This window comes from Pollachius pollachius (genome assembly GCF_949987615.1).
Source record: "Pollachius pollachius genome assembly, chromosome: 8".
In the NCBI taxonomy this organism is placed as follows: Eukaryota; Metazoa; Chordata; class Actinopteri; order Gadiformes; family Gadidae; genus Pollachius; species Pollachius pollachius.
This window is the reverse complement of record NC_136941.1, coordinates 10940679-10954881: the sequence shown is the minus strand read 5'-3', so window position 1 is coordinate 10954881 and position 14203 is coordinate 10940679. Positions and strand designations below refer to the sequence as shown.

The 14203-nt window shown below is 40.3% G+C and overlaps 1 protein-coding gene across 1 annotated transcript; it reads left to right on the top strand.

Moving 5' to 3' along the window:
* Nucleotides 1-7289: 7289 nt before the first annotated feature.
* Nucleotides 7290-12636, top strand: sall4 (spalt-like transcription factor 4; the record flags this gene model as incomplete). The annotated part of the gene is made up of 4 exons (XM_079741103.1): nucleotides 7290-7356; nucleotides 9266-11716; nucleotides 11815-12113; nucleotides 12205-12636. 4 exons carry the CDS (start codon nucleotides 7290-7292, stop codon nucleotides 12634-12636), a joined length of 3249 nt encoding a protein of 1082 aa, XP_079597229.1.
* Between the last annotated feature and the right edge of the window lie 1567 nt (nucleotides 12637-14203).

The following is a 14203-nucleotide window of genomic DNA, read 5'->3' as shown; positions in this document are numbered from 1 at the left end:
GTTCTGATTGGCAGCCATTTCTTTGGTTGTCACGACAACAGGGATACACCTTTTTGTATATCTACTATTGTTGCACACAAATGATAAAGCACAATGATTTAAAGTAATTAACGTTAGATGAATGAAAATGCTCAACAGATACATGTGGGATGTTCATGACTTGGACTTTGATTAAAGAACACTTTGAAACAATCTACAATTTTACTGAACAACCACACGTTCAATTGAATACGATTGAGTTTATAAAGTTCTGTACAGTAGTCTCTAGGCACATTCAGCTGTTCTATTCACAGGCCAGGAAGGGCAATCAATACTTGAGGTTAAAGGCCGTCTCTGGTTATTGAGAGCTGTTCCTCCTACAGTTAAAGCACACCAGGTGTCTTATAGTCTTTGGGCCAAAGTATTATGACCAGAGTCATTGTTATTCGCCTTTCATATACAATGGAAATGCTCAATGGTGGCATAAATAATGTCAACCGGGTTCATGATTAAGTTTGGTGGGATTCACCATCCATTTCTGTTTTAAAAATTAATGTAAATCTGCATGTGTTTTTTATTTCAAAGAGTACGATTTATATTAGGAACCTTTAAAATAATTAAATACTTTAACTTATTTTTCTAAAACTTATTGACTCACTATTAAAAAATACATTGGGATTGATAACAAAATGAAAAGTTTTATGAATATAATGAAATACAAACATATTCATTTATTAAGAAATGGGACTTTAGCATATTTATTAGATTCATTATATAAATAAGTGCAAATATGATTACCTGCATGTGTAAAATGTAAGCATCTTTACTTTTTGCTTCAGGCATCACTGGGACCATATTTTACTAGAATTTACTTGAATCTGCCTGACACTCCCTCAACAAAACAACATTATATATCATTGTTGATACTGGAAGACCGACAAAAAGACTTTGCAGAAAGTTTTCTAAAACAGGTATCAGGTAATTTGAATCAAAATGAGAGAGGTGTGATGATTTCACTTATCTTATTAACATGTTATTAATATTAGGGGTTATTGTTTCATTTATTAAATATTAGTCCTTCATGGACTATTTGATGTACTTTGCTTAAAAGGTCCACATATTTTCACATACACACACATGTATAAACGTAGCATTATATTATTATTATTATAATTATAGAATTGTATATATGTAATAAATATATATATAACTGTTAGAATGAAATGTTATTATGAAAAAACTTTTAATTACTTCTTAATCCTTAATTGTAAGCATAATTCCTTAATACAACAAATATACTGACATTTTCTACAGCCACATACGAAGTCAGAGAAACATTTGAATCTCACAATTCCTCTTTACAAACACTTCCTTTGACCCACTTGCTTTCGTGTCTTTTGTGAGAAGCATATAGAGTGCTCTGTTTTAATCCTCACATTGTATGAATATGGACATCACTTGCCATTCAGAGACCTCTCTAATGTAAATGTGGAGTAACGCCTACTGAGTTTGTACACAGCCTCTCACAGAGGTCTTTTTTCTGCCGTTCCAAAATACTTGTGTAAGCTATTGTGTATCTCGCGCATTCCCATAAGCTAATAAGAGGTGGGACTGGGCTGATATCCTGCATCCCTGTCCCACCACTTCCCACCCTGTAAACATTTATGACCCCCTGGCGCAGATTGCCTCTGAGATTTGAAGGATTGGCCCCCTGTTGACTCACAGCTGGATGGTGACTGGCCAACTGCTTCTCTATCTCTCTCTACCCTCTCTCTCCTTCTTTCTCTGTCTCATTGCATGTTTTATTTATTTATTAGTAGCCCTGATTTCCCCTTTCCTGCTAACAACTGAAATCAGCATCTTAAATTAAAAAGTTAGGCATTGAAATAAAATGCTACCACTGTGACTTTGGGGAGTGCTCAAATCCCCCACAAGGGTGGGGGATTTAAGCACTCCCCAAAATCACAGTGGTAGCCGCAGTGCTCCGTTACACAAACTCATAATAAGCAGTGAGCCGTAGGGAATTGACCAGACAATCTCTGGTCAATCAGTGGCTTACTGGGACTGAGAAGCGGACACAGTGGGTGTCTTTCCATGCATACAGTATGTCCTTGTTTAACCCCCACATGCTCTATTGTTGTTATTGGGAGCACTTGTCATATTCACACATTAACAAAAGCGGGCCTGTTGGTATGTTTACCTCTGCACAGGAACCACTGGGAAATTCTCTGTTAAATTACAGCCATGTGTGGGCCAACTGATCTCTCCCCCTCACCCGCCAGCCTCCCATTAATAGAGCCTCACACTCTTTCACACTTCTATGGGGCTGGGCCAGTTCCTTGTTGACCGTTGTGATTGCTATGAAGTGTTAGGGAAAGAAAACCACACAGACTTTCCTTTGTCACCCTTAGATGAAAAATACATGTAATCATTTTTTTTTTACGCTAAACATTTCGCATTTCACTGCAAAAGCTTTAACCTAAATTGCTAGAAAGGCAGAATGCACAAAGACTTGTTTCTCATAACAAAGTTTTACATAACAAAGAAGCTATGCCCAGAGACGGAGAAAAATGCTAAATTGTATAGAATGCTGGGGAATATAAATTCCCGCAGCCCAACCCCCAACGTCCTCCTGGTGTGAGACAAATAAACAGCCATCTTGTTATCTCTGAGGACTCACATCTCTGAGTTTAACATCAGAGTTATTGGTAATTCCTGTGTCCTCCACTGACTTGGTTCTCTGGATTTAAAGACAGAGTCATCAGTTTTTCAAGTTCCTCAACTCGTTTGGTTCTCTGTGATTAAAGACGGTCATCATTACTTACTGTGTCTTCAACTGGCTTGGTTCTCTGTGCTTGAAGACTGATTCATTAGAACTTTCTGTGTCCTCCACTGACTTGGTTCTCTGTGTTTGAAGACGGATTCATTAGTACTTCCTCTGTCCCCAATTGGATGGTTCTCTCTGTTTAAAGAAAGAATCATTATTGCTTCCTGTTCCTCAACTGGCTGTGCCTCAGCTGGTGTCACACATTAATTGCCAATTGAAACAGTTGCCAATTTATTACATATATATTAACATGTTTTTATTTTTTATAATGTGTTAGCATCGATATACATATATATAATTAATAACCTCAATTTATATATACCTAAATCATATTTAATTATATAACCTCTAAACTGTCAAACTGCAAGCCATACATAGTGCTTTTTAAAGCTGCAGAGTTAGAAGTACATAGCATGACCTTGGATCGACAGAAGTGAAATGTTTCCACCTCAGTGCGCACTGCCTTTATTGTACACTGACGTTACAAAATAATAGAACAAAATACATGTGCTTCTGAAAGGGATTACCATTCAAAGGAGGTGCTTTTGATCAATAATAAAAGCCACACTATAGCAATGACTGCCTTGCAGCCTCTGTGTGCTGGATAATGCTGTGTTTAACTGACAATCATAGAAGACAAAAGAATGCGCTCAGATGGATTCGGAAAATGCCGAATGGGCCCCTCTAGTAGTGATTGTATTGTACAACAGCGTCCTATGTTGCTGTAACACTGCTGCCACAAAGCGCCAATGTTTACAACAATGATGTACATTGATTTTGAATTAATACTTGAAAGCAATAAGTTGGAAAATCACAAAAGAAGAAAAAGTCAGTGCCTTTCTTTGCACACTTTAGACACATTATTAAATCGATTAATTGGTAGATTAATTGGTTCCTTTCGCGGTACATTTTGGTGTTATGAGACAAAATGTTACATTTGAACATTTTACATTGATTAACCAATTACCAAAGTAACCAGGAAAAGCACACTGAGCCTGTTAATGGGACCATAAATAGTCTTGTTCTATTGTCACAGTCCCAGTTCCTGCTTCAGGAAATGTGTTCACTTCTTAATGTTTCACTGCTACAAAAACACCGGCTAAGCATGGTTCCCTTGCAGGGTGTTCTCTGCCGTAGGTCAGTGGTGGAAAGGTCCCTGGTTTAATACAGCGCTGAGGAGTCTCCATGAGCCTCCAGAAGCTTCCATCAATCTCCAGCTATCAAGAGAAGGCTTGTAAATGCCAGAAGTTCGGATCTCAGTGTTACTATAAAAGACGGTGGAACTTGCAAACGGGTCCATACATGTTAGTTTTATGTACCTCAGTAATAGTAGAGTATCCTAACAAGAAATGTGTAAAGTAAAGCAAAGCTATAGACAGAAATATTATGGAAATGACCTTCATGAAAGCATGCTACTGTTAACCCATAGATTCCACTATTTGGTCACAGTTCTCGACCCCCATACAATGTCAACTAAAGTTTCACCCTTGAGCCAAAGACTGATAACATGTTTGAGGACATTACCGCGTTAAAACCTGATATCCAATCAAGAGTTTGTCTCCCAAATGCTTTGTCTCAACGAGACCTAATTTTAGAGTGAACCAGTTGTACCTTAATTGGACAGAAACCAAAACGACTGAACCAAACAAACTGTTTTTTAGGGTCCACCGAAACACATTGGAGGGTACGGCTGTGGGAATACTGAAACAACTGGGGACAGGGGCAGCAACCCGTCAGGCAAGATTATGCCATGGCTTATATGATGCATTTGTTGAGAACACTATTTACGGAGTCCATCTGACTTAAAGGATTTTCACACAGATGTGAAATATCTCATCCTTCTTAAATTCCTTCTTTGGTCCTTTCATCTTTTACTGAGTCGTAATAAACGACACATGTTCAATTCACAATTCTCTACCAAGTGTTCAGTTGCCTTTGTTTGTCCACCTCAAGGCCACCGTTGTTACTGTCGGAGGGAGATTCATTGGGCCGTGCTTTGCTTCTTCAAAATAGGCATGTTTTTGCCATCCTTTAGAAAAGGGTTAGGATATAGAAAATATCAATTGAATAGCAACTTTCCATCGGATATTTTCTGTCTCCATTATTGACCACTGATGAGGCTTTTATTTATTGGTGAACTAGGCACATTCACTCTTGTCAGGTACTGGCCCAGGTCAAGGTTTTTAGAAGTCATTTGTACTATGGATTCTTTGCTTTATTGTCATCTTGGAACACCACGACTGTTGTGTTCAACATTTTCCAATACAAATATACACACAATCATTTCCTGCAAACATACATACAGCTTGAACATAAAAAATTCTTTGAAAAATAATTTGTGGCGAGGGTGAAAGGCAAAGAAATATAAGTTGAGCTTGAAATTTGAAGGATGAATAAACACAATTGCACAATTCAATTCTGTTCCAGATCTCAATTTGAGTGTTAGGCTCACTCTTTATTCCATATATCACAACATTCTGCTCTGAAGGAAGGCAATATAGAGGATATTGGTCATGATTTGGTCGACGAGTGTGGATTTATGGCACAACTGCGAACAGTTTACATTGTTTGGATTGATTGTAGCAGAAGCAGTGTATTCAAGCATAGTTTCCTATTGGGGTCATAAACTGTCTAGACAACTATCCCCTCTTTTCCACTTTCAACCAGGGCCCATAAGAGCAATTGCTTTGCCCAATATATTGGGTTGTATTTGTCTTACAATTATCACATATGGCGTCATAAAAATCCCCTTTCACGTAGAATGAGAGAATTTCCCATTACATTAATGCTTATTCATGTATATCGTGTTCCTGTATACTCCATAGTATCCGTTTACATTCACATTTAGTCATTTAATAGACCCTTAATCAAGAAAAACTTCCAAGTGACACTTGGTATATAATCAATAGTGAAGCAACTTGATGTCCAAGGCCTGCATGACAACCACAAACAACTAGATTAAAGCATAGCTGCTCATACGTTTTTGAACTTTGCAGTATTATGATATATTATAAACACATTCTGTGCTGAATTTGAATCTTGATTAACCAAAAGGGACGCCATCCTCCCACCTATTGAGATACAATTAGTTTGATAGATATATATTTTTTGATTGTTTGTACACTTTAGGTCATCAATTAAGCTCCCTTGCCGGATCTCTTTGCAAATGAGAAATTACTAATATCTCGCCGGTTATATTCATATATTTCCATAAGAAGGTATTAGGCATATACCTGTATATTGGTTAATATTGTGTTCAGTGGATCACGGGTCCATGCTTTTGAGGAGTACTGGTCTTCAGTTTTGATGACATGAGCGAAGATGAGCTGCAACAAGACAAAATGGGTTGGACCGGTCTGTCTCTTAATGGGGGCAATAAATTCTTTTCCACCCTTAACATTCACCACAACCCCACGGACAAACAGCATGACAGTCCCAACCGTTAACATTAAGTTCAAAGCTAATGCTAAAGACAAATGGTGCTTGCCATAAACTTACTTACCTACAGTTTTCCCTGAAGTGGATAGACATTATCTGAAAGGAAATAAGGGGTTGTTTATTATATTCCCCAAGACAAACATGGAAAACAAACACCTATCAAGGGTCTAAAATGCATTAGTTCGCATAGCAAAATAAGTGGTGGCTTAACCTACAGATTCAGCTTTGTGAAAACACAGGTCATATTGTTCAGCAACAGCTCAGTTAAGATAACCGTTAACCGAATCTATGTACATGCAATACTCTATTGTGTGTGGAACATTGCCATAAACATTCAGGGTCGCTTTTTACACCAATTTCAATACAACACAACTGAACTTTTCAAACAAATAACACATTGAAGGCTAATATGAATGAAATACTACAAAGTCCTAAATAAATATATTTATAGGCCTAAATATATAAAAAAAGCATTGCTATGATCAATGCTATAATAATGAATATTAGTATTTTTTTCTGAGGAAAGATTGAGCTTCAACAAAGCTTTAAGAAAGCACACAATTATTAGTTAAAATCAAACTATTGGTAAGACATATATAAAGCATAATACGTCATTTGTAGGCCTATTTGGTTTGAGACCACGCATTAATAATCCAAGATATTTCACGTAAAATATCAACGAGTAGGCCTATCTAGTTGAAAAGTAAGTAGGGAAGGATTTACTTTACTTCGAAATACAAAAAGAATCTTGAAGAAGGGAAGAACTATGGACTGGTGCTCCTCCCTCGTCCATCCACTAGTAGCGCTCCTCCCGCCCCCTACGGCCACTCTGCTCTTCTCATCAATAGCACCGATTTGAATAATGTGTGAGCGCTTGGACTAGAGCCAATCAGCTGTCAGGGGGGCATGATAAATCGCAATGCATTATTGATAATAATAATTACGTTGACATGCGCATTTCTACTTGAGGGGCTAATTTCCAACCCGAAGAATTTGGAAAGAAGGGAGAAATATTGCAGGACTATTTGCTGCTGATGGTTGCACCATGTCGAGGCGCAAGCAAGCAAAGCCGCAGCACATCAATTCGGATGAACCCGGCTCGTCAGAAATAGGTAAGAGAGTGGATATTTGGTTTGTGTCCGCAGAGTTTACTGAAAGTTTGCTTTAGTTCTCTGCTGTTTCTAAAGTAGCACTTTTAACTTGGCTACCTTGCATTGTTCTCTCGCACTTTGACCTGCAAAGTGACCCTTGCTGTTGAAGTTTCGGTCTTTAAACTGTCTTCGGAGTTTTTTCATCTATCGAAAGTGTTTGACCAAAGTGAAGATAATAGGCTGAATCTTTTTCATTCATCGTTTAAGGACTCTGGTTCTCTCGTACGAGTTCTAGTGGCTCATCGATAACTGATTATGGAGGCTCGACATAACAACGAGTAGGCTAATTTACCCGACTGGAAATTATTACAGTTCACTTTTCAACTTTGAACCAAAAGCGGGCATTCAGTCGTGGTATTCCTCCCGTTTTGTGTTTTGATTTAAAGGACTACCTTTTGATTCTGCTCACGTTACCTTTTGGATTTCCAAACTTGATAGATTTGTTTTGTGTTGCCAGTAGTCCGCTGTTGGTACAAGTAGCATTATAAAGTGAATAGAAGTTATATTATGCAGTTATATTAAGTTTGTATTAAATCATTTTACATTTTTGTCGAAAGTGTAGTCCTATAGGTTGGGTTATTTTGGTTTATATAATTGGAAATTGCCCTTTTGTATATTCTCAATGTTGATGCTGGCACGACAATATGCAAGTTTCCACAAGGTTTGTTGTAGTGTATTTAACAGCACGTGTTTATTGAGGTTCTGCTTTAAAAAAAAATCTAGTTTGCAATTTTTTTCTGCCCTCTAAACAAAGGTAGTCAACAACTGCGTATGAAATGTGACTCGGGAGTAAGCTGACCTAAAGGCAATAAATTCCCCAGTTTAATGCATGACTGTTTCCTTTGGTACATATGGGGAGTGGTGGGGGGATGGAGCATTCAGCTCTTTTTGGAGACGGGGTGGGGGTGCGTTTGGCGTTGCCCTATTTAAACCATGTCGTGGACATCATCTCCTGATGACACAACTATGGGAACGCTAACAAATGTCCACATTATTAAATACTACGCCACATTACTATTTTTTTTGTTGTGACCATTTTCAATTCAAAACCTACATTGATCTCCCGAGTTATTTCACCTATGAACCCTATCACTCATCTAGATTGCGTGCCACGAAGTGGAAGTGTTTTTTAATTACTATACTACTATACTATTATTATATAGTTGGATCTTTTTAGATTTAAACAACGCTAATATCCCCAGGTTTGACTTACGGCCACGTCTTTTGTAAAGTGTATTTAATGAATCATTGATGAAATATCAACGACACGGTTCGCCTATATTTCACAAAGAATGCGGGAGTCCGTTTTTCTTTCCCCCCACTGTATGATGCCTGGTGAGCAATTAACAACTCTACCATTTTTGTGTGAGAATGCAAACAAGTAGGCTACTTGCCCCTCGCTGAGTGCATTAGCATTTGACAATGCCCATACATAGGCTATTTGAGGAATGCGCCATGGTGAGAAGATTCGCTGAATAAAAATGTATTCAAAGTTTAATTTGGCTAATGGAATTTACTTTACATTCAGATGTTTCCTGTAGGCAAATTAATCTCGCCAGCATTCATACCAACCCTGACGTATGTTCAATGTCATATCAACCACCATATTTGTTATGAGCATGGGTTAGTCTCTTGTGAAATAATCCCAAATGATTTGGCATTGTTTGTTGGCGGTACCTTGCTCCTCATGTACTTTTGAAGAGTAGATGGCGCCCTCTGCTGGCCATCGAGATTCCATGATTATTGTCCTAGTATAGAACTTTCTGTTCTGAATTCTAGCTACCTTTTTTATTTTTTAAATAAACCACTATCAATGTTTTCATGCACCACAAACCTGCTCTTATCAAGATTTTGTCTTTTCTTATTTTAGGAGTCACTTCATATGGACAAGCTGAAGAAACAGGACGGGAGAAGAAGAAATTCAGAATGGACAATACCAAGGTCTGCAACAAGTGTTGCGCTGAATTCTTTGATGAGACTGAATTCCAGGAACATGAGAAAAATTGCACTAAAAGTCAACAGGTGGTCATCTTGAGGAATGGCTATGGGAACGGGGTTCCGGAGGACTATTCACAAGGTTCTTCCGATGGTGCAAATAGTGACCCTGATGATGGCCAGTCAAGCAGTCACTCGCTATCCAACAACCGCACAGAGTTGGCAGACGAGATCAAATCGATTGCAGAGGAGTCGGGTCAAAAAGACAGAACAGAAATGTCCACCAGCTCTGAGATGACTTTCAGATCCAGCAAGATTCAAGATTCAAATGTAACTCTAGAGTCAATGAGTGCCACTAAGGTGGCTGTCACTCAGCATTCTTCAAAACACGCGCATCTGTCGTCATCCAAAGAGGCGCTGCAAACCATACCAATGATCTTGGAACAGTTGGTGTGTCTCCAGCAACAGCAACTCCATCAGATCCAGTTGACGGAACAGATTAGAATTCAGGTGGCCATGATGGCACCTCAAGGCCTCCACTCGGCTCTCGGGGCCGCAGTGGACCCGCTCAAAGCCCTCGGTGCCCATCTCTCTCAACAGCTCTCTGCTGCCGCAGCTCTCATAGGTAAAAGAACAGGCAGTCAGAGCCTCTCCATGGAGACCATGAAGCAGAGTCGACTTCCTCAAATCACTGGTATCCCCACCTCTTTGACTGAAGGACTGGGCAACTTCACCACTGAAGCTGACATTTCAAAGGGAGTTTCAGACCTGGCCCATCGCCTACCAGCAATTTTGCCACAGGCTACAGGGGTCAATGGTTTCCCCAGCCCCTTTGCTGGCCTTCAGGCTGGTATTGAGGCCTCTAAAAAAGCAAAGGCGAAGATGCTGAATCTTCCTTCTGAGTCAAAGAATAGCGAGTCACCCTACAGGCACAAGTGCAAGTACTGTGGCAAGACTTTTGGAAATGATAGCGCTCTGCAGATTCACCTGCGTTCTCACACTGGAGAACGGCCTTTCAAATGTAACATCTGTGGTAACCGCTTCACCACCAAAGGAAACCTCAAAGTGCATTTCCAAAGGCACAAGGAGAAATACCCCAATATCAAGATGAACCCCCACCCTGTTCCAGAGCACCTCGATAACATTCCCACCAGCAGTGGAATTCCCTATGGCATGTCCATGCCCTATGACGAGGCCAACCTCACCGACGTGAAACCAGTGGTCGGCAGTCCAATGGCTGGGCCCCACCAGTCATCTATACCAGGGTTGAAAAATACATTTGAAGGCATTATGAGTGATCAGTTCTCCCTGAGGCCCTCCCCATCACCAAGTGAGTCTGCATCAGTTTCCTCAAACATGTTTGGCCACGACATGGGCTTCGAACAGATCCAAGATTCTAAAGATCTGATCGGAGCACTGCACCACGTCAACGGAAGCGGCCAGTTGGGAGATCAAAGCTCTGGAACTGCAAAACTCCAGCAGATGGTCGACGGCCTGGAGAAAAGGACCAAGGATCCCAATGAATGTGTAATTTGCCACAGGGTGCTCAGCTGCCAGAGCTCCCTCAAAATGCATTACCGCACGCACACAGGCGAGAGGCCTTACAAGTGCAAGATTTGCGGCCGTGCGTTCTCTACAAAGGGCAATCTGAAGGCCCATTATGGGGTGCACAGGGCCAACACGCCTCTCAGGATGCAGCACTCTTGTCCCATCTGCCAGAAGAAGTTTACCAACGCTGTGGTCTTGCAGCAGCACATTCGTATGCACATGGGCGGGCAAATCCCCAACACCCCCATGCCAGAGAACCAAATCGAGGCTCCTGAAGCAATGGATTCCTTGTTGGACGACGAAAGGTCCATGGATATCAACGGCTTTGATGACACTATGGATGAGCCAGAGGAGGAGCTGCATTCCAAAGAGATGCTGACCGACGCATCTCTACCACCTTCTACCACTGAAGAACCAGCACACCAACAGCCCGCCCCTCTTGCCTCTCCCTTTTCAAGCCTGGATGTTTTAAAGGATCTCCCCTCCGCTCTTTCACTGAAGCGCCAGAGCAGCACTGCCTCAGAAAGTGAGGGGACGTCCAAAGAGTCTCCCTCTACGTCGCAAGAGCAGGTCTTTCACAACGACCGTAGTCCTGCCATCTCGGAGGCTGCCATGTCCTACCATTCCTCCTCCCCCTTAACAAGCATGGCCAATGGCCACACAAAGTCTCCAAACTCTGAGGACGATTCTCCACAGCACGCTTCAAGACCAGACTCTGATGGTGGCGCTCAAGAGGGCAACGAGTCCAGTGGAGCCCTTGACCTCACAGCTCCCAGCAGCTTCGTCCCTAAAGTTATTAAAGACGAACCTGGCCTGCCCTACACAAATGGAGATTATGGTAAATATATGTTGTTGTTTTTTGACATATTTGACAGATATTATGATGAAAATAATGCATTGTTGTTCCTGCCCTTAATATGATCTTTCTTTCTGCAGCTCACCTGCCTTTCACCAGAATGCCCCTTAGTCTTGCCAGTCTGGAGATGAAGATTCCTCCAGAGAATCCCCTGGGGGCCCATGGCTTGTTTAGCTCCCAGCTGCCACAGGGAACTGGCATGACATCATCCAACTCCAGTGTGTCGCGAAGGTCTACCAAACAGCATCTCTGCAATGCCTGTGGCAAGAACTTCTCATCTGCCAGTGCTCTTCAGATCCATGAACGCACTCATACCGGGGAGAAGCCCTTTGCCTGCACTATCTGTGGGAGAGCTTTCACCACCAAGGGAAACCTAAAGGTATGCATCCTCTGGCACAAAAAGCTATCACCTATTATTTTATTAACATGACTTTTCAACAGAGCATTAATTATATTTTGTTTGTTTCTAGGTACATGTTGGAACCCACATGTGGAACAACACTTCGAGGCGTGGCCAGCGTATGTCATTGGATAATCCAATGGCTCTGATGGCAATGGGCTCCGAAGCTAAAATGCAAGAGATAATGCAAGCGCCCAAAGAGTTGGGCCCTCCGGCCATGAACTTTGACCCACCACTATGGAACCAGTACGCGGCTGTCTTCAGAAGCAGCCTGGCCATGAAGACCAATGAAATCTCAGTCATCCAGGGGGGTGGGATCCCATATCCTGGTAGCCTTGCTGGTGGGCCTATGGCTGGCTCTACCGGCGGCCTAATGAAGATGGACGGGTCCCACTCTGGCCTGCCTGCTTCCATGGCTGAAGTGGAAAAGAACGGCTCTGATGGTGTGTCAAAATCACAATTTTCCCATTTTATGGAAGAGGGTAAAATCGCTGTCAATTAGTCATGAAGCTTTGAGCCAGTTATGCCTGGAAACGACCTGTACAATCAATATCCTATGAGTTAATCTTTCAAGATGGAGAGTCTGTACTGTCATGCAGTTTTCGTCAGTTTGAACAAATCATAAGTGTTATTTGTAGTTGACCCTGTTATAACTACTGTAGCTGTATTTACTTTTTTAACATGCGGGTATTTTTTGTGACTTGTGTAACCAGATGTTGAATGTATAATTACTTGAAACTGCTACACATTGTCTTTCTGACGTGCTTTTGAAGGATTTTCTCTAGAATTGGGAAACGTTTCAGGGTGTGACTGAATATTGATACTGTGTTGTAGTGTTTATGGGAATAATAGTGTGCTGAACCATATTTCTTTGTACATGACTACTCACTTTCCCCTTGTTTGCTATAGATTTTATCAAATTGTACAGTTTTTTTTTTGCTTTTCGAAAAGTCAGAAGTTAATGTCTGAATGATCCCAGCATTTTTTTTATTTTAACCAGATGCCCTTTGTCATCCAATTGACACAGATTACAAACTGGTTTTCACATGGTTACTGATGCTGAAATGTTGGTTGAAATGTATAATCTTTGTGCCTAATTCAAATTTATCTTTAATGCATTTCAATTACAATAAAAGCCTGTTAGACTTATACTTAAGCATGTCTTACAGTATAACATTGCATTTGTGTTTTGTTTTTTTTACCCTACTTTTATTACACCTGTTTACAAACCCTGATTAAAATGTTGTTGCTACTCCATTCTAGTCCGCTTGTAGAACTGTAGTCTGTTTCAGTTGGCTGAGCTACAGAATGTTCAATGCTGTTGTGCCTGCACTTTATTTATATTTTCAAATGTTGGATTTACATTCTATCATTGCATTTCAAGTCCATGTTTTTTTTTGTTTTTATACATACATTTCATGTTCTACTCGGGGATAGCAACTCACTTTGTTTAACTTTAACTTGTGAATTTCTTTTTTTTTAGACTAATTTGTTGAATTGGTTTTGTTTAATCTGCAATCTTTCATGTTCTGTCAAATCATTATTTATATTACACAAATGTGATAGGGGGTCTATTCTACCTCATTTAGCTTATGATAATAGGTTTTCATTCTTGCCCCCCTAATATCAATGCAGAGTTTTCATTAGCTGATACATTCGTGACGCAAAATTGATTTCATTCTCAAACTGCTGAGTTCAACAGTAATGAATGTATCACTGGACACTTTACACAAATCAGAATGGTCAGGAAAAGCTTACGGCTCCTCCTGCTGTACATTCCCCATTAATATGCATTTGCCAAGGTGTGCCTTTCGTAAAAAAAATAATTTTAAAAAATGCTTCTGAAACAGTTAAGTAATGTCTAGCCGTTTTACCTGTTTACAATGTATTGTTTCTCACTAAGTGTTACTTTCAGGTCTTTTGAAAATAAAATCAATGTGACTCTTACCGATGGCTTTCCTTTCACATGTTTGGCTGGAAGAAGATGAAATGCATTTGGCTACACTAGGTTGGCTAACATGTAAATATAATGCTTTGGACGTATATTGTAGATTTGAAAAGCTATAACT